Source organism: Myotis myotis, unplaced genomic scaffold (assembly GCF_014108235.1).
Source record: "Myotis myotis isolate mMyoMyo1 unplaced genomic scaffold, mMyoMyo1.p scaffold_m19_p_7, whole genome shotgun sequence".
Lineage (NCBI taxonomy): Eukaryota > Metazoa > Chordata > Mammalia > Chiroptera > Vespertilionidae > Myotis > Myotis myotis.
In genome coordinates, this window is record NW_023416379.1 from 35,643,519 (window position 1) to 35,663,061 (window position 19,543).

Genomic DNA, 19,543 nt, shown 5'->3' on the forward strand with positions numbered 1-19,543 from the left:
ATCTAAATACAGATGAAACAGCCAGTCACCTTGGCTAAATAACTAAGAGATGTGAGCAAGCAATGGCAAAAGCTAAATATTCATCTGGGTTCCTTGGAGGGGCTCGGGACTGAGAGGGAGGAGAGCCGAACCGGGTGTGTGAAAGGCGGCTTGGAGTGGGAGGGCCCCGGAGTTAAAGGTAAAGAGGGAGTGGTGAGGCTGGGCGTGGGAAGGCAGCCAGGCCCGCAGCCCTCAGTCCAGCCCCGCAGGGACAGGAGGTGGCCAGGCTGGCCGGGCTCGCCCAGTTCAGTCTGCCTTTTGATGCTCAGCTTTGAGTTCCATCCATCTGTATGTTCTTCAGCCAGAACCTCTGGGAAGAGAGAGAAAGAGAGAAAGTGAGAGAGGCAAACCGTGGGGAAAGAGAGGAAAGAGAAGGAGGGAGGGAGGGGAGAAAGAGGGAGGGAGGAAGAGGAGAGAGAGAGAGAGAGAGAGAGAGAGAGAGAGAGAGAGAGAGAGAGAGAGAGAGAGAGAGACTCCCTTACTCCCTTACTCTCTCACTCTCCTTTTTCCTTCTTTTTTTTACTAAGTTGCTGCTTGGGCTGCCTTGGGTTCCCACATCTGGATTCTGCGAGCGCAGGGAAGGTGAAGTGAGGAGGCACCTCTGCACCACGGAGGGTCCCAGCGAGGACAAACGTCTGCCGAGCCCGAAAGCCTTGCTGGATGCCAGCGGCCGGATGGCTCTGAGCTCAGCCTGGCGTTCGGTCCTGCGTCTGTGGCTCCTCTGGGGCGCTGCCTGCTCCCGCGCGGCGTCCAGGGACGACAACGCTTTTCCCTTTGACTTTGAAGGGAGCTCAGCGGTTGGCAGACAGGACCTGCCTGAGACCAGCCATCCCGGAAGGCTGCCGCCTGCTGCAGAGGTACAGTGTCCCTGCCATTGTCACCCCCTGGGCACCTGCCCGCGGGCTGTGCGTGCCACGCTCCTGTCCCTCTCCTCCCCCTTTCCTTTCCCCTCCCCCATCCCCCTTCAGTTTCACCTGGATGAGGTCAGTTCAGAAACTTTTGAAATGAAGAGTTTACTGTGTACGTTGGATTGGGGCGTTGTGAGCTGAGAGTTGAGGCTTTGGAACGTGCCACGGTTCAAACTGGCCAAAGCGCCTCCTCTGAGTCAATCTGCCTGCACCTCTGCGACTTTCAGCCCTTGGTGCCCAGGAGAGTCGTGTCTGTCGGGCCACAGCACTTGATGCCTGTGCCCTGCACTGGCTTCCTGCTGCTCTGTTGGGTTAGGACAGTGGGAACAAAAGGGCAGGACCAATCCTTTTGTCAAGAACTAAACAGAAGATCCTCCCTGGAGAGTGAAGGGGTGGGTGAGGGTGATGGGCACTAAAGCAGCGGTTAGGGAACTGCCAGCAGATAAAGATATGCTATGGATGATATGTTTACTCAGAGCTGCTGTTTATTGTGCTAAATTACAATAGCTTTTATGTTGAAGACATTAGCAAAGGGTAGAAACTGGGTAAAGGAAAATGAACCCATATTAAGTGGTTTAGGAGCCCCTGAGGCGAGACGGCCGAGAGCATGTCCAGGGTGTGGGAGATGCTCAGTAGGTGGAAAATGAAGTCATCTAAGTTCATGGGAAAGGAAGGAGCAATCGACCCAACACCACACACACACACACACACACACACACACACACACACACACACACACCCTATAGCTATACTTGTAGCAACTATAGAACCGAAGCTGTTATGTGGATTGACACCATTCCTAACAGAGTGGAAGTCTGGATTATTGCTATTAAGTCTACTAATTGTTAGTGTAACTGTAGTGTTAACTATTGCTGATAAAATAGGGTGCATGAAGATGACCCTTCTCCAGGAGTGAGCCCTACCCATGCCCAAGAAAGTGGGGAGGGTGGGTAGGCGTAGAGCATACCGATGTCCTATTGTGATGCAAACTGCAACCTCGGGGAGAAAGGGGGCAGGGCTTCTGGTCACCTTAGCACTCAGACAGGGGGCCCAGCAGAGACTCCTGGGAAGTCCTAGGAAGGCATCCCTTCTCTACAGGCTTGGATTTCACCCCCAGAGGCATTGTCTCCACCTGTTGTTTGGGCATGGAAAGTCCCTGAAATGCTTAACTTAAGAATAGAGTTGCCAGAAAAAAATACAAGCTGCTCAATTAAATTTGAATATCAGATAAACAACAAATAGATTTTTGGTTATGTCTCAAATATTGCATGGGAAGTAATTAAACTTAAAAATTATTCATTGGGTATTTGAAATTCAGATTTATATGGGCATCCTGTATTTTTGTCTGCTAATTCTAAAGAGAGAGGCATACTTTTTGTAGCTTTTTTCCCCACAAAAAATAACAAAATAATTATTGGATTTTTAGGGAACCTTAAGTTTATTGTTAAGACCCTGAACAATTTTTTATATACCCATTTGTCCAGTAAAATAATAGGAAGGTGGCACACTAAAGTGTTTACTTGTAGGCTTTGTGGTCTAATGATCCCAAGTTCAAATTTCAACTTATCTGTTCTTTACCTTGGGCGAATTACAGATGCATAAGTTGCAGATAAAGAAACTGAGGCTTAAAGGAGTTATTGATTTCTACTTCACATTCAGTTATCGTGATGAAACCAGATAAAATATATAGAGTGCTTAACGCAGTGCCTGATATAGTATAAATGCTTTATATATCCTAAGTGTTGTTGTTATTATTATAAAATACACGGATGATTGGATAAAAAGAAACACTTATCTGGGAATAGTTCTTAGAATTTTTTTTACAGTGCTGTTTTGTTTAATATTGCTATATCTCTGTCTATATTCTTCCAGCCAGAAAGAACACTCTATAGTGAGTTAAATTTGTAATACTGTTGGTCTCATAGGTTCAGGATACCAGAGCCTTTGGTTTAGGGAAACAGACAGAAATGATTAGTCATTCCAGGAAGGTCAAAATATATGATGTAGAAAGGGTGGGACTGGAATCATTACATTCCCACTGCATAGTTTCACATAATGCCTCCAGTTAGCCTGCATGCAGTCCCCCAGGATCCCAATGCCCCCACCGTCAGGTTTCCCATGCTCTTTATAGCCAGTATGGAGACTTTAAGCCAAATACATTCCGGAGATTTAACAACACGGTACAACCACCCTACTGAATTGGTTCAGGAGACTGTATTTATATCTACAGAGAGAGAATGAGAACATGGACACATCTAATATGTTGTTCCTGAGAGGTTGGAAATGTGACTGGAAGGATATTCTAAAAATAAATTCACTTATTTCAATTGGATTTATATGAATGGTTATTCCTCAATTATCCTTCAAGGGAAGGAAGAAAAGTACTAAAGCCAACATGCAGCAGTGGGAGGCACTTGGCTGAAGGCCTTCCTAAAGCTCCCAAGTTCCTCAATAGCAGGGCTTGTGTCCTCTCCACCCCTGGTCCTCCGCCTGTGACATGGACTCCAGCACAGTGTGGTGCACAGTGAGAGTTAGGGGAACAAATGCATGAAACAAGCATTGGATAAAATGTTGGAGAGCACTGACTGTCCAAGGAGAAAGGTCCTCCCTTTCCTTCCAAAACAAGCCCCAGCTCTCCCTGGGAGGCAAAGAATTTTTTTACAAAGAGCACCCAAGGGTAAGGGTGACTCTGTGCTCATTGGGAGGATGTTCTCGCCTTCTGCTTTTTTACAAGCGGTTCATTGAGTCCATTATTGATGAGTTTATGGTGAGATCAGTGATTCTTAGGAGGCAGGGGTGGGCAAAGGGGAAACTAGGCGATTTTTAAAAGTATTCTGTTATTTCACATTTAAGAAAGTCTTTATTTTGTAATAGCAAGACTTAGGTATAGCAAGCAAAACTAAGTCTTCTTGACCATATAGATGTGCAACTGGAGCGGTGGAGATGGGAACAGTTCCCAAGGACAGAATGTCAGAGTGTCCTTGGAAGAAGTAACATTCTGATTTATCAAAAAGAAACAGGAGTTAAGCAAGGTCGAGAACACTAGGCTAGAGGTCCAGACTGCATAGCTGGAAAGAAGCCACACAGAGACTCAGAAGGAGAGGGTGGGGACTCTGCTGGAAGAGCAAGGTGGGAGGCGGGGGGAGGCCATGGGGCTGTTACTGCCTTTGGCAGATAATTGAGAAAATAAGGGACATAACTGACAATATGAGCAAACTTTCCTGAGAGGGGAAAACCGGAATTCATTTCCTGGCAACTGACTGGGTGTTGCTATTATTGTTGGCTTCCCTCCAAGAAAATCTATTGGCCCCTGATTTTCCCCACACTAGACAAACCTACCTACTAAAAACAAGCACATGAACTAAACTGGTTCTGAGGGACTTTTCCTCTGGCCTCTTTCCACTATTGATAGGTGGTTCCCATTCTCCAGCATGTAAGTGGGCGCCAGGCCACTAAAGGATTGCAGAATGTTTATTGAAAGACAGTTTAGATCTCTTTCACTATCTGTTTTCCTTTTCCTTCTCTTGGTCCCTTACTTTGAAAAAGGACATGCAGAATCATACTAGCACCTCCAGTCACTGGCCTGGGCCATCATTCTGTACTGCTGTTCAGCAGAGCAATTAGGTCATTTGAAACCCCCATATTCAATCATTATTTCACTCACTTAATACTCATCCAATGAGCAGATTTGAACCCTTACCGCATACAGAGCAAAAAAGTAGGTGCCTGAAGGGACAGAAAGAAGGCAGTCACATCCCTACCTTCAAGGAGTAAGAATTCTAAGAAAGAAAAATACATACATAGTCACTGTATAAGGAAGAATGAATCAACGTTCTGTAAGAGTGGCTACAACCTAATGCCATGATAGCAATGTAGAAAAAGTATTACTCTTAAGATAGACCAGTAGGGTACAATCACCTACTCACCAAACATCAAAGAAGATTCCTAAAAACATTATTTTAGAAGGACCGGAATATAGTCACAGCAGTAGTAATAATAACAGCATGGCTTATAGCTAATACCCATTGAGTATTTACCACGTGCCAGACACTGGTCTAAGCACTTTCTATGAGTTATTTCCTTTAACCCTTATGGCAACTTAATGGGACTAATATAGTTATTTTCTCATTTTGCAAACCTGGAAACTGAGGCATAAAACACTTGCCCTGGCAGCCTACCTGGTAAGTAACACAGCTATAAAGGAGTTTATAAGGTAATTTTGATTATGCAGGAGTATCTAGAAAAAGGTAGTTAGGTAAGTAGAACTCTCTGCAGGCATAATTTTAGCCAACATTTTGAGAATTTCTTAAAATGAAGATATATAAAATGCCATTCAAAGATCATTTACGTAGCACTTGCTAGATGAGTAGCATAGGGAGCATAAAATTTTAGGATTACCAAAGAATTGCAATAACTTCTCTTCCCTGTCAATTAACTGCTTTTTAAACTACTACTCAAATAGAAAAGGAAATAATTAACACTTACAGACTTCTACAAGGTCCTATGAACCTACATGCATTATCTTATTTAGTACTCAATAGTGAAAATTATACCCATTATACAGATGAGCAAATTGATGGAGATGGTCTACAGCATGGATTATTGGACTAGCCTGCAAGAGACTTGGGATTCCAAATTCTATTCTCTTTTCCCAGCATATCACTGAGTTTTCCTGATAGATTTCTTTCTTTTTTTAAAACTATAGAATTTTCTTGTATCTTGTTTTGGTTTTATAAGCATGTTCTAGCATATGTTTCCTCTACATGATGCTACAGTCTACATTAGAAGCTCAGGATTTAGATTAATAGGTAGAGAATTAAAAACAAACAAACAAAAAAACATCTACAGCAATACATACATGGTCTACCTTATAGAACTTTTACAAAATTTCTGGAATATAAAGACTAGCTTTTGCTATAATTCCAGAGTTCTCTGCTTTAACCAAAAGAAGGTTTTTAGTTGTCATAAAGTTTACATAGCATAAAATTTAGCATTTTAACCATTTTAAGTGGCATTAGGTCCATTCACATTGTTATGCAACCATCACCACCATGCATCTTCAAAACTTTTTTCATCTTCCCAAACTGAAACTCAATACTTATTAACAGCATTCCAACTTTTCATTAACCCCTTCCCTCAGGCCCTGACAACCATTATTCTATTCTCTGTGTCATGAATTTGACTAATCTAGGTACCTCATATAAGTGGAATCTGTAATATTTGTCCTTTAGTGCCAATATTTAGTCTTCGTGAGCTTTACTTCACCTAATATAGTGTCTTCAAGGGCTCATTCATGTTTTAGCATGTGTCCAAATTTCACTTCTTATAAGGCTGAATAATATTTAATTGTCTGTATAGATCAAATTTTGTTTATCTATGTACCTGTCAGTGGACATCTGGGTTGTTTCTACCTTTTGGCTACTGTGAATAGTGCTGCTGTGAACATTAGTGTACACATATATTTGTTTGAGTCCCTGCTTTCAGTTCTTTTGGGTATATACCCAGAAGTGGAAATGCTGATCATATGGTACAGAGAAAGTTAAAAAGCTCAAAGTCTCGTAGAGTCCAAGCAAAATATAAGTGGGCAGTCCTAGCCAGTTTTGCTCAGTGGATAGAGCGTCAGCCTGAGGACCAAAGGGTCCAGGTTCGATTCCAACCAAGGGCATGTACCTTGGTTGCAGGCTGCTTCCCAGCCCAGGCCCTGGTCAGGGCTTGTGTAGGAGGCAACCAATTGATTTGTTTCTCTCACATCAATGTTTTTCTCTGTCTTCCCCTCTTCCATTCTCCCTAAAAAAACAATGGAAAAATATCCTTGAGTGAAGATTAACAAAAAAAATTTTAAACATTAAAAAAAAAATAAGTGGGCAGTGAAAGGAACACATCCTGTGAGTGATGGAGCCAAAGCAACAGGAGAAGGGGGTCCTCTGCCAGAGGGGCAGCCACCTCTCTGTGTTGCCAGGTCTTCTGTTTTCTCAAGAGAAGACAGAATGTGGATTCTTAAGTGAAACTGTTGATTCAATTCTTAAAAATGCTCTGTGGAAAGTACATCTGATGGCCCAATTCAGCCTGAGGGCAGTTTATTTGCAGTCTCTGAATTAAAACATCTTAAGTTCACCTTTCATCAAAGGCACAATGTGGGCATCTAGCCAGACAAATGTACTGTGAACCCAGCTCCACTACTTTTTAGCTGTTTGACTTTGGGCAAATTTGTTCATCTTTCAGAGACTCTGTTTGTTTGATTGTAAACTGAGCAGAAGCACATTTGCCTTGCAAGATTGTTGTGAAATAAAATCTACGTAACCTGCCTAATTCAAAGTCCGCCCTTAGTTCTCTCTCCTGTTCCTCTCACCTCACCCCTTTCTTCTACTTTGTTTTGATCTATCTGTAAGTTAAGATTTGTAGTATCAGTCTATTTTTATCTAAATTTTCTTATTCTGTAACTTTGATTACTTCCCATTTTTGCTTACAAATTTGCTGATTATCCAACATTTGAGAAGAAAGAGACTGTTAGTTTAGTTTTTATAATTATTGTATCCCTAATGGTTTTTTGACCATAGCTTTAGGATTACCTGAGCAGTTAAGATAAATGAATGAGTTTTTCTAAATCCCCAAAAATCTAAGAACAAACAAGTAAGCAAAAAATAGTATCTTTGATATGACAAGGACTGTAACCTTTTTTCCTCTTTCTCAATTGAGTTCTCAAACCTGACTTGTGCCAGTTTCTTGACGTATATAATGCCAAAAACACTCCTCCCCTTTATGGATTTTCCTTGTTCAAAGTAATTATATAAGTATAATGATAATGATGGCCACACATGATTTTGAGACATTTGATTAATTAGAAAACATGAAAATCAGATCACCAATACATGCTGTAAGTTCCAAAACTTAGCATTTGCAATTACTTATTTGTTTTCTAAAACAAGTAAATCTGCTAGTTCATCAAGATGCAGTGACCACATACAAGAATATTTATATACCTACTCCCGCATTTGCCAAAGAGCAGTCTTCTTTTTTTTTTTTTTCAACTGTTTCTCTTTTTGCTCCTAGTGTGGTAAAGTTAAATTCTGGGAAATGCTTTACTAAAGGGAAGTTTAACCACAGATGTTTGTAATTCCAACTTAAGTTTCCCATCAAAGTTTTAATGAAATTCAGCTGCCAGCAGTTCGGCTCTGAATCAAGTCTTTTTCATGAGAAACTTGAGGGAAACAGCATTCCAAGGCTGAATGGTAGTGGGAAAATGTTCATCTACAAACCCAAATCCTCTGCATAAAGAAAAAAGACATAAAGAAACAAAAGGAGGGGGGAGTGGTCAGATGTACTTTGAGTCATGTGCAATAGGACCGTCTTTTCACTTCCAGGACTTTCTTAGTTTGTGTGATATATTCTGGTGGAAGCTAGTGAGCTAGTGTTTACTTAAACGGAGTGAAACATCTCCATTTATGACTGCATGGGAACTGATGAGTTGGAGAAACCCCATAGCAATAACAGTTGCATTAGCACAGTTCTCTTGCAGCCTAGCCCAGTAATCCATGCTGTACATACGCCACAGTTAAAAAGGCCCTTGAGCATAGTGCAGATTTTGTGTATTACTATTTACTTTGAAATGATATCCTCCTTTAGATGGAGTGGCATGATTACTTTAACGGAAATCAGGGAGTCCAGAGATCAAAGATGCTCTGACTAAAACTCACCTCAAACTCGACTGTTACATGCAATACTGTTGTCTAGTTACAAAGTGAATTGCAGCACAGCATACTGAATTAAGCAGCACCGTAAAGCCAAATGTCAGCCCAAAGGAATGCTTACTATAGACACCAGCAGAAGGCAAGAGAAATGTCCAGTGAGCCCCATATTGTCGGATGCTAGGGCTGTAGAACCACCTAGAATGACAATAAGAGCCAGAGCACATAGTCGAGTCTTGAGCTTAAAATCAGGCCTGGCCTCTTCTTGCACAGCAGAGTGGCTCCATGGTGCCCTTCAAGCTTCACAGCCGCAATGTGTGTGATTCCCCTTGCCCAACAGAGATAGAATTTGACAAGCTGAGTGCCCTAAGCATAGCCTCCCTTCCTGCTGATGTGACTTGAGTCCTGGGAGCATCAGAGTGGTTCTGTAATCGGTGATTCTGTCAATTCTCAGGTCACAGGTGAGGTGCTAAATGCCTGTTATTTGAAGATTGAACGCGTCTGAATGCCTGGAGACGGACCAGTGTCTCTCTGTGGTGCATGATTATTGCCTCATTCCTTTTTGTTCCCTTGGAATTGTTGTCTGTCATGATCAATGTCAGTAGACACCCTGAAATCCCATTCATAAGAGGCACACCCTGAAGCCTCTGCTGCAGGACAGAGTCAGCATAAAGGGGACCTGTTTGCACGCAGAGCCAGTGGGTGGTTATCGCTGGATGCATAACCCTATTGGACCATGAAATCAAAGGAATCATAGAATGTTATCCCTAGAAAGGACGTTCTGAGATTCAGCCCCTCATTCTGTAGGTGAGGAACCTGAGTATCAGGAAGGGGTTGGGGTTCCTCACCAAGGACACAAAGCTCTTTAGCAGCAGTGCCAGGATCAGTGTTGTCTGACTTCTAGCCTTGTGTTCTCATCCTTAGCTTTAGAACTGGAGATGATTAACTGAATATATATATATATATATGTATGTATATATATATATATCTATATTTATCTATATTTATATAGATATATATATTCCCCCAAAATGTGAAATGTGTACACACATTTTGAATAATTATAAAGGCAGTGTTTATTAAAATATATTTCATTTTCAAAATTGAGCTATCAGCTGTTAAAGTATATATATGTATATATGTATGTATATATGAGAAAAATTGTTTATTCTAATATGCTATCACTCACTTTACTTTTTATTGTTTCTATTTATCCTTAAGTTGATTTATCAGTAGGAGAGTCTCACAGGATGGGGTGCAGTGGGAAAGGCACTGCACTGTGAGTCCGGAACTAATGATGCTGGCTCTTGGCCACGCCACTAACAACCAGATCACCTTCACCCGTTAAAGGCACCTCAGCAGGTCCCTTCACTTCTCAGGGCCTCAGTTTCTACAGATTAAAAAGAACAAAACAAAAAGATTATTGCTCCTAGCAACAGAGTTCTAGAATTGTCTAATAAATAGATCAAAACTTATACTAATTAAAGGGAGGCTGGCTTAAGGAACAAAATCACTCAAGAGTCATAGCTGTTGTCCTAGTTAGAACCCCTAGTTCAGAGTCCAGAGCCTGAGGGAAGCAGGCTGATCTGGAGGGGCGGGTGGGGTGGGGCTGTTTTTATGGAATCCTTTTTCTGGCTTCCTCACAACCCCAGGTGCAGGGCTGAGGAAGGTTTCAGGCCAGAGCACTGCCCCAGCCACAGACATGAGCCTTCCCAAGATACCACAGCAAGAGGCTACCCAGCCAGCAGTAGCGGCAAACACCTAAGTGTGTCCAGTGAAGTTTGTCAGTAGTCTCCCACACCTGGGTTCCTAGGTGCTGTCACCTGCTCTACCCAGACCATTCAGGATGACTCTAAACATAAAGCTCCCCACAGAGAAACAGGAAGCATGGCAATGGAAGAGGTAAGGCGCATGGAGAACTCCTGAGAGGAGACTCAAGTCAGTGTATCTCCTAACAGTTAAGCAGCATGTGACAGAAGGCCCAGAGAGGAGGATGTATTTCATGCAGTGCTGAAGGAAGGGAAGGCTGGGGATGGATTATTGGTTCATCATATACATCCATTAAAATCACTGCATTATAGCATTCACGGATAGCTGTCAATGATAAGACAAAGAGGAAATCTAACTCGATAATCTGCTCTCGATTGGTCAGAATGCAGCATTCAGAAGCAGATATTTTCAAGGACTTTTCTGGGTGTCAGAATTGTCAGGAAGTGAGGGAACCTGCCCTGGAATGTGAATGCCCTGATTGTTCCTGGCGGTGGGGAAGGGGAGTCTAAATCATAGTGACTCGAAGGGTGGCCTGGCCCAAGGACAGCAGGATCAGCACCACAGGGCATGTGTGAGAGGTGCAGACTCAGCCTCCTCTCAGGAATCAGGACCTGCATTTTCACCAGATCCCCAGGTTGTTCATATGCACATTAAAGAATGAGAAGTGTTAGCCTCTAAAATGCAGCGGGGCTTGAATTTTAATAGATTCAGGAGAAATTGGTAACCAAGAAAAGCTTTTTGGATACACTGCAATTATAGGGAGGCCTAAAATATAAAACCAAATCAAGGCTGTGTGAGACTAGTGAGGGGCTCACAGGTACTAGCCTCTGGTCTGAAAAGTTACACTTTAGAATAAAAATTTAAAAAGCTTCAATGCAAACTGCTGCTTTAAGACATCTGAAGAAGCTGAAAAGGTTATGTCACTTACTGGCCTGCACATAGTAGGTATTCAGAAGGGGTTTTAAGGAAAACATGAAATGAAGGGGAGGTTTCCTACTCCTGCCTACTTCCCAGCACCCGTAGTCTAGAAATACAGCCTCTGGAGACCCTGTGTCCTTGAGGGGAGAGGAGGCAGGGAAGAATATATTTGTGGAATTTGCTTGGAAATAGGGTGTTGCTCAGACTCTTCAGAAAATAGTGAGCTTGTAATGTTTTTCTTGCTAACAAGGGAGGCTTTCTAATTCAGTTTAATGTATCTTTAGGGTGTGAGGAGTATGGTCTATGGTCCTAGACTAGAAAAATAACGTTAACAAATATGGCAGAGATAGTTCCTCACCGAGAAAATTGCCCAGGCTAGACCTCAAGCTGGAACTTTTCTGGACAGATTAAGACCTATAAGAAAGCGCTCTGAAGTGGAGGTCTGTGCCTCCTCCTGCATCAGAGGAGGCCTTGACATTCTCCTGGCAGATTCCAGGTCTCCTTGATGCTGCCTCAGCCCCGGGAGGGCCCCTTGCTATTTCATAACAGCCTTAAAGGACACCAGCTATCCTTGAACCCATTCAGGGCGGCTAACTGGCTGATTTCAAAGATCCTTGTAGCTTTCATTCCTACGCCTTTGATTAGCACTTGCTAGGCATTGTCCTAACTACTTTAAATGTATTATTAATAAGTGTATTATTAATTCATTTATTTCTCATAATATAATAAGGAAGACACTACTATTAGCACCATTTTACAGATAAAGAAATGGAGTCATATATCAGTTGAATAACTTACCCAAGGTCATAGTTTAGGAAATCTGGCTCCAAGCTCTTAAACTTTGTCCTGTAATAACCCTCTAGCACCGTGGTTCTCAACCTTCCTAATGCCGTGACCCTTTAATACAGTTCCTCATGGTGTGGTGACCCCCGATTTCATTGTTACAAATTGAACATAATTAAAGCATAGTGGTTAATCACAAAAACAATATGTAATTATATATGTGTTTTCCGATGGTCTTAGGCGACCCCTGTGAAAGGGTCTTTTGACCCCCAAAGGGGTCACGACCCACAGGTTGAGAACCGCTGCATCTAGCATCTCTTTTTTTCTTTTTTTTAAACCTCAGAGTGCTTTAGACTATCTCAGCTAACAAGAGTCCCCCGTATCATCCAGGAATGCCAGAATGGTCTTAGTAGTTGAGGAATCTGTAAAGAACATTTAAATCAGTGCTAAGCATTAGTCATTTCAGTGGAATCCTGAGTTTACTATAGGGACTTACTACTAAAAAGAACTTGATAGAAGGATAAGGAAAGAATTTGAAATGTAATAAAAGCAGAACCTCAGGGGAAATGATTAGACAGAGAATGTCAATCATAGGGAAACTGAGTGAAGGTTTAGTAAACAGTTTATTTTTAACTTTTTTTTTCTATAAAAGACAATATAAAAAGAAAGGGAGTTTAGCAACAGCAAGGATTTATCAGATCTAAAGAAACAGTCTGTTAACTCCTTATAAATTTTCAAGCACTGTATAAAACAATAGGTCTGAAATAAGTGAGCTATTGATTCAACACATAATGATTAAGAGCTAAGAGGCATGTGCGAGGCACAGACGATTCCATGAGATGGGACACAGGTAGACTCTGCCCTCTGGACTAGGAGACTAGCTGTGGTAGCAGCAGTCACTCATGAAGGTCATTGTTAATCTGGGGGCGGGGGGCTGTATTTATTACAGTAGTGGTTCCCCCAAATTTTCATGCCCAAGAATCTCTACTATTTCTTCTATTCCTCTAGCCTCATGTTTTGAAATATTTTGTGTAGTGTGTTAGCTTACCAGGGTTGCCATAATAACATACCACAGACTAGGAAGCTTTAACAACAGGAATTTGTATTCTCACAGTTCTGGAGGCTAGAAATTTAAGATCAAGGTGCCCTCAGGGTTGGTTTCTGGTGATTGCTCTCCTCCTGACTTGCAGATAGTGATCTTCACTCTGAGGCCTCACAGAGCCTTTCTTCTATGCACATACAGAGAGGGAAAGAGGACCTCTACACTGACACCAGTTCTATCAGAATAAGGCCTCATCCTATGATCTCACTTAACCTTTATTCTCTCCTTTTAGGCCCTGTCTCCAAATAGACACGTAGGAACTGGGGAGGGGAGTGGGGAGCAAAACTGAGTCCATGCCTACCAAGTGAAGTATGTTAAGCAATAATTCATTTTTTAAATGAGGCAAAGTAATGTATAACTGCAAAAGAGAGCTTCTTGTAAAATTAGATGTTCAGTGTTCTGATTCTATATTTACTTCGGTCAAAAGTAAAAACAAAATTTAGCATTTAATTTTAGTTGTACATTTTTTAAACAGTAGGTCACAATGAATTCTAACTAGATATTTTAAAATATGGAAAATAGTGTGCTGGGTCCTGTATTGTCACTTTGTATTCCTTAGGTGTCCAGGGACACTTGATTGATCAGCATAAATATATTCTCTTGTTTTTTTAAAAAAAGGTACCCACTGCCTTTTTAAAAGTAAGTGCCATGTATTCTACAAAAATGAATAAACGTGATCAGAGAGATAAAACAAGTGCACTAACAGTGTAATACAACTCAATTGATATAAAAAAAACACAACATTTAGAGGGTCTAGAACAGTGGTTCTCAACCTTCCTAACGCTGCGACCCTTTAATACAGTTCCTCATGTTGTGGTGACCCCCAACCATAAAATTATTTTCGTTGGCACTTCATAACTGTAATTTTGCTACTGTTATGAATCGTAATGTAAATATCTGATATGCAGGATGTATTTTCATTGTTACAAATTGAACATAATTAAAGCAGAGTGATTAATCAAAAACAATATGTAATTATATATGTGTTTTCTGATGGTCTTAGGCGACCCCTGTGAAAGGGTCTTTTGACCCCCAAAGGGGTCTCGACCCACAGGTTGAGAACCGCTGGGAAGGTTGCAGATGGGAAGGTCACAGGTGACTTCAGGGGAGAGATGTCATTTGAGTTGAATCTTTAGATTGAAGAATATTTAAGCTGAGCAGACTGGATTAGTAAAGACAAAAGACAAAGGCTTTCTTCTAGAAAGGCATAAACTCCCAGTTACTGGGACTGGGCAAGAGGGAGCCATTGAAGATTCCAGAGCAGAAAAGAAATTCAGTGAGAATTGTGCTTCATCAACATGAATCTGGAAACAGGCTGTTGGATGGCTTGGGCAACAGGCAGCAGAGAGCCTCGCATGAGGGTAGCCTATGCTATGTATTGGTAGTTGTCCAGGAGAGAGAGAAGGGCCTTGATTTGGGTGGTGGGCCGTGGTCTGGAAAGGAAAACACAGATACTGGAGTCAAAGATTTATATCAAAATGAATAAATCTTTGCCATATATTCGGAGAGCAAAGATGATGAAGTCCAGGTGTTTGTAGAAGTGTATTACATCATGGGGAATCTCTTCAGAGAAATTTTAATATAAGACCTACTAAATCAGTGGCTTCCAAGCTAAGGTTTTATTGAAATGCCTCAGGTATAACTTGGGGTGAGGGAGGCTGATCACCAAGAAGTTAGGGCTCTGCTTTCTTCTATAAGAGCATCTTTCAAAATTTCTTTTAGAGATAAATTCCATATGAGATTTCACTAGGGTGTGGGGTAGAAGATTTCTGTGTTCTAATATTTTTGAAAACCATTATGCTGGGAGCTCCCAATCATGAAATATCCAAAATGTTACCCAAAATCTTATTCAAATCAGTACCTCCAAGGCACTTTCCCAACAGTACAGACACTGCCTCAGGGCCAGGACATGGTGCTGATAACTGGAGCTGCTGCTGCTCTGAGCTCCTCTGTAGCAGCTCCAAACAGGAGCTAACAATCTCTAAACAATTGGTGCTCTCCTGAGAGATATTTTTATGCTTCCTGTTCCTTGTCTGAGGATATTTTTGGCCCTTTCCTAGGAAATTAGGAAATTCCATTTTTGTCAGTTATTACCTGGGAGTGCTGATCAAAACAACAAAGGAATTTTAGAAAAAGGATAGGGTGGTAGCGAGTAGACAAGACAACTGGTATATGTTGGACCTCATAAGGAGTAGTCGGATATTTACTTGGTTCCTATTTTTCTAAACCAATTAATCCATCACCATGATCATCATCTTATCCTAGAAGCTAAACCAGGGGTGGGCAAACTTTTTGACTCAAGGGTCACAATGGGTTCTTAAACTGGACCGGAGGGCCGGAACAAAAGCATGGATGGAGTGTTTGTGTGAACTAATATAAATTCAAAGTAAACATCATTACATAAAAGGGTACGGTCTTTTTTTTTTTTTTTTAGTTTTATTCATTTCAAACGGGCCCATAGTTTGCCCACGGCTGAGCTAAACCACAGTTTATTCCCCGCACCCTGAGCTTAAAAAGATTGTTCCTAATCTTTCTCTCTTCCTCCCTCAACACAGGATTACACCTCTCTATGGTCCTTTACCTCCAAAAGCCAAAATGCTTCCACTATGAGTACTTCCACTATGTCTATTAAAAGAGGGAAAATGTATTTTAAAATACATTAAAAACTGTATTTTATCTTTACTTTTTCATTTGAATAAAAAAGTAACACCCTAAGCTTTTCAGTGTCATGAGGCAAGCTGTAGCTTGTTTTATTTGCTTTATGACGTACGTGCAGAACACCAAGGGAGAACTGATCTTTTGATTGATTAGGAAAGCTTCCTTTATGTCTCAACCTATAGCTTGAAGCATTTAGCATTTAAAAATTAGCTATTGATGTTGCACCAATGTTATTCCAAACTGCCAAGTATTGGAATTTGCAATAACTACTAACTCGGTTGAAAAATAATGTGAGCCTTGCCAGTATGGCTCAATGGTTGAGCATCAACCTAGGAACCAGGAGGTCAGAGTTCAATTCCCAGTAAGGGCACATTCCTGGGTTGCTGGCTTGATCCTCAGTGGAGGGCTTGCAGGAGGCAGCCAATCAATGATTCTCTCTGATCATTGATGTTTCTACCTCTCTCTCCCTCTCTCTTCCTCTCTGAAATCAATAAAAATATATATATTTTAAAAATGCAAATCCTTTAAAATAAAAGAAAAAGAATGTTACTACTTATAAAGCTCCCATTACAAGTTAAATGTCTACATATTTCCACCTTGATTTCAACCATCTTACAAACCAGGTGGTTATTCATCTAATTTATGGAAACTTGGAGCTATTAAATCATTTGCCTGAAGTCTCATAGCATGTACCTTACTGAGGCAGAAGGAAGTTTTACAGATTTTTTGAGTGTTAGTATGGGAAGAGCCCAGAAATCATTGTGCCACTGATGCTGTTGAAAGAGCAGAAAACCAGAGCCAGAAGTTTAGGCACTAACTCCGGGTTTTTAGAACTTGAACCAGAACCACATTTCCTGGCTCTTAGAGCAGCAGTCTCGCCTTTCTGCATCAGAGCATGGATGCAGAATAAGTAATAGGGATGAGGAACACCTGAATCAAACAAGGGCATACCCATGTTCACCTTCTTGTTTCATAGTATGTCACCAAGTATGCCTGAGTCCTAATTTTACTACTAAAATATTCCAAGTTTTCTTGGCCTTTTAGTCATTATGTTTATCCCAATTTTGAAATTAAGTCATGATCACATCATTCATGCCTTTTATTTCAAGGATTTTTGCTTTGGTTCCATATGGCTATTGACCCCTTAAACTATGCTCTCGGCACGTATACTTAGAAAGCTTTCAAGTGCAATAAGACTTCAGAATTTCCGGCTAGAGTTTTCTGTCGGTCATGTAAAAATAAACACCACATCCTGGATCTTAAAAGGAAGAAAGAAAAAAAAAACACTATTTCAAGAATGAACAATGATGTTTTTGTTTTAAAACAATATGAAGAAATAATTTTAAACATTTCCCAATCACATCATGTCTGTTAATCCCTCTACACACAGTCACCTTTCAGGTTTCCCTATGACTTCAAGAAACTTTTCTATCATGTAGCAAAGAAATTGCAACCTGAAAAATTAAGGAGGAAGATGAAATATGTGATGGCACCAAAGTGGCCTACTCTGGCAGTCAAATCCCAATGAAACCTTCCCAACCAACTTTACAACAGCTCCATTTTATTTGTGGAGCTTTTTCACTGCTGATTTTGAAGCCCAAGTCCCCTGACTCTTCTAACACAAGGAAATACATAATATAATACCTGCTTCTCAAAGAAAATCTCCCAATTCCTAGCAAAACTATAGTTGGTAAAATACAGGGACTGTCCCATGAATAACATCTGCTTAGATGTATCCTGAGTCTAATAGAGGAGAGGAAATAAGGAGGATTTTAGGGGGTTAGGGCAGACCCCATATGGCCAGCAAAATAGGAAGGTCTTTGAAAGGCAGGACACCTCTAACCTGCTGCCCCTTCAATGGTTTATTTTCAAAATAGCAGGCACCCTCATCCCTTGATCTCTAACCTAGTCTCTGATGTGAGGAGGATCCTCAGTATGGTGAGAGTAATCTATAATGATAAAAGCATAATATGCTAATTAGACCAGACAGCCAAACCTCCCGGATGCCATTCTGGATGAAACCGCAGAATTGGGAGCTGAGGCAGAGGCGGTTAGGGGTAATCAGGCAGGCAGGCAAGTGGTTAGGAGCAATAAGGCAGGCAGGCAAAGGGGTTAGGGGTGATCAGGCAGGCAGGCAGAATGGCTAGGGGCGATCAGGCAGGCAGACAAGCAAGTGGTTAGTAGCCAGTGGTCCTGGATTGTGAGAGGGTGCAGGCCGGGCTGAGAGGACTGCCCCCTCCCATTCACAAATTTCGTGCACTGGGCCTCTAGTACTGTCTATAAGATGATATAAATAGCTTAATAAATCAGAGTAATAATCTCTATCAGGGAAGAAGAATACTCTTTGTAAGGTGCTTTAAAATCTCTGGGTTTTATGAAAGGGCTGGACTCTTTCTACTCTCAAAGAGTATTTGTGATTATTTTGGCAAATGAAGTACATTGTTCCCATGACCTGTGTTTTTGGACCTGCAATATACCAAAATGTTCACTGGAAATAAGCATTTTGTTGATATTTTTTTTAGAGCATATTTTCTGCCTTGCTCTTCCATCCAGTTATTTTGAAAACTTTAAAAAAAAGTGTTGGATCCTTTTTTAAGTTTTAAGACATTATATCTTCATCTCAGATTATCTAAACTGTTTTGATTTTCCTTTTATTACAGCCTCTCTTTTTTTAATCTACTAACATAAGCTCATGTTCATCTAGAAAATGTGCTTTCTCTTCGAAGTCATGAGTCAGTATGAATTTCTTATGAGCTTAGTTCAAATTGCCCAAGAAATCTACAAATTTCCAAAAAAGGGGAAAAAACAAAACAAAATAGTAGTGAAAGTTTTAAATAAGGACATCTTTTTGCTCTATTTTAGTTGTTCAGTAACTGGGCTATTGACAGTAGAATATTGAAAACCAAGCACCAGGTTCTTGCTTTAATTCTTGTAGGTGCTAAGTCAATTATATCAATCTTGTAGCTACTCAGAGAGCCACAAAACTAAGTATTTCCACCACCATTCTTTTGACCTTCTCGCTTTGGACAACATATATTAGATAGCAGAATAAAAGAGGATAGAATAAAAATACTGTCTTTTTATAGTTGGATGGCATTATCCCTATGCATAAATTATAACTTGGAAGTTATTATCGATTCCAAAATTCCTAACTTGTAAGCTATGTGACAATCACTCATAAGTGCTGGTGACCACAAAGAACAAAGGAGGCTTCTAGGCATACCTAGCAGTTATTTCAGGGGTTGGGGCATGCCTTCAGCATTTTCTATAAAGTACAGAAAGAGAGCAGTATCTTCTCATGAGTATACTGTAAGCCAGAAGGTTGCTGAAAATGTCACACAAGTTTAATTGCTGATATTAAACTAATCTTCCCAAAGAAGATCCCACAAAGGAAGGCCATCTGATGCCTTTATTGACAGAAATTACCAAGACTGAAGGATGCAATTCAATAACAGAAAGAACATACCTTAGGAGTGACTAAAAAATTCCCTGTGCTTTTCAGACATTCAGCTTCAGCTTTCCTCCTTCCAGAAAATCCTGCACACATGCTACCTCCTCCACACAACCATTCTTCACCAACACCCCCTCATGTTAAAAGTAACTTGTCCTTGCTCACTCTCTCCGCATTTCTCTGTGCCTCTCATATTATGATCCTTAGAACTTTCTATCTCGATATATAA

General features: G+C 40.9%; 1 protein-coding gene across 3 annotated transcripts in view; it reads left to right on the forward strand.

The window, feature by feature from the left end:
* Positions 1 to 226: 226 nt before the first annotated feature.
* The window catches only part of LAMA4 (laminin subunit alpha 4), a 135,290-nt gene continuing 115,973 nt past the window's right edge, over positions 227 to 19,543 (forward strand). For 2 of the 3 annotated variants that reach the window (XM_036317076.1, XM_036317077.1), the window contains exon 1: positions 459 to 896. In XM_036317076.1, the coding sequence (XP_036172969.1) occupies positions 714 to 896 (183 nt within the window). In that variant the 5' untranslated portion in view covers positions 459 to 713. Of the gene's footprint in view, positions 375 to 458; positions 897 to 19,543 lie in introns of those variants that run through there. The other variant, XM_036317078.1, reaches the window with a different exon arrangement.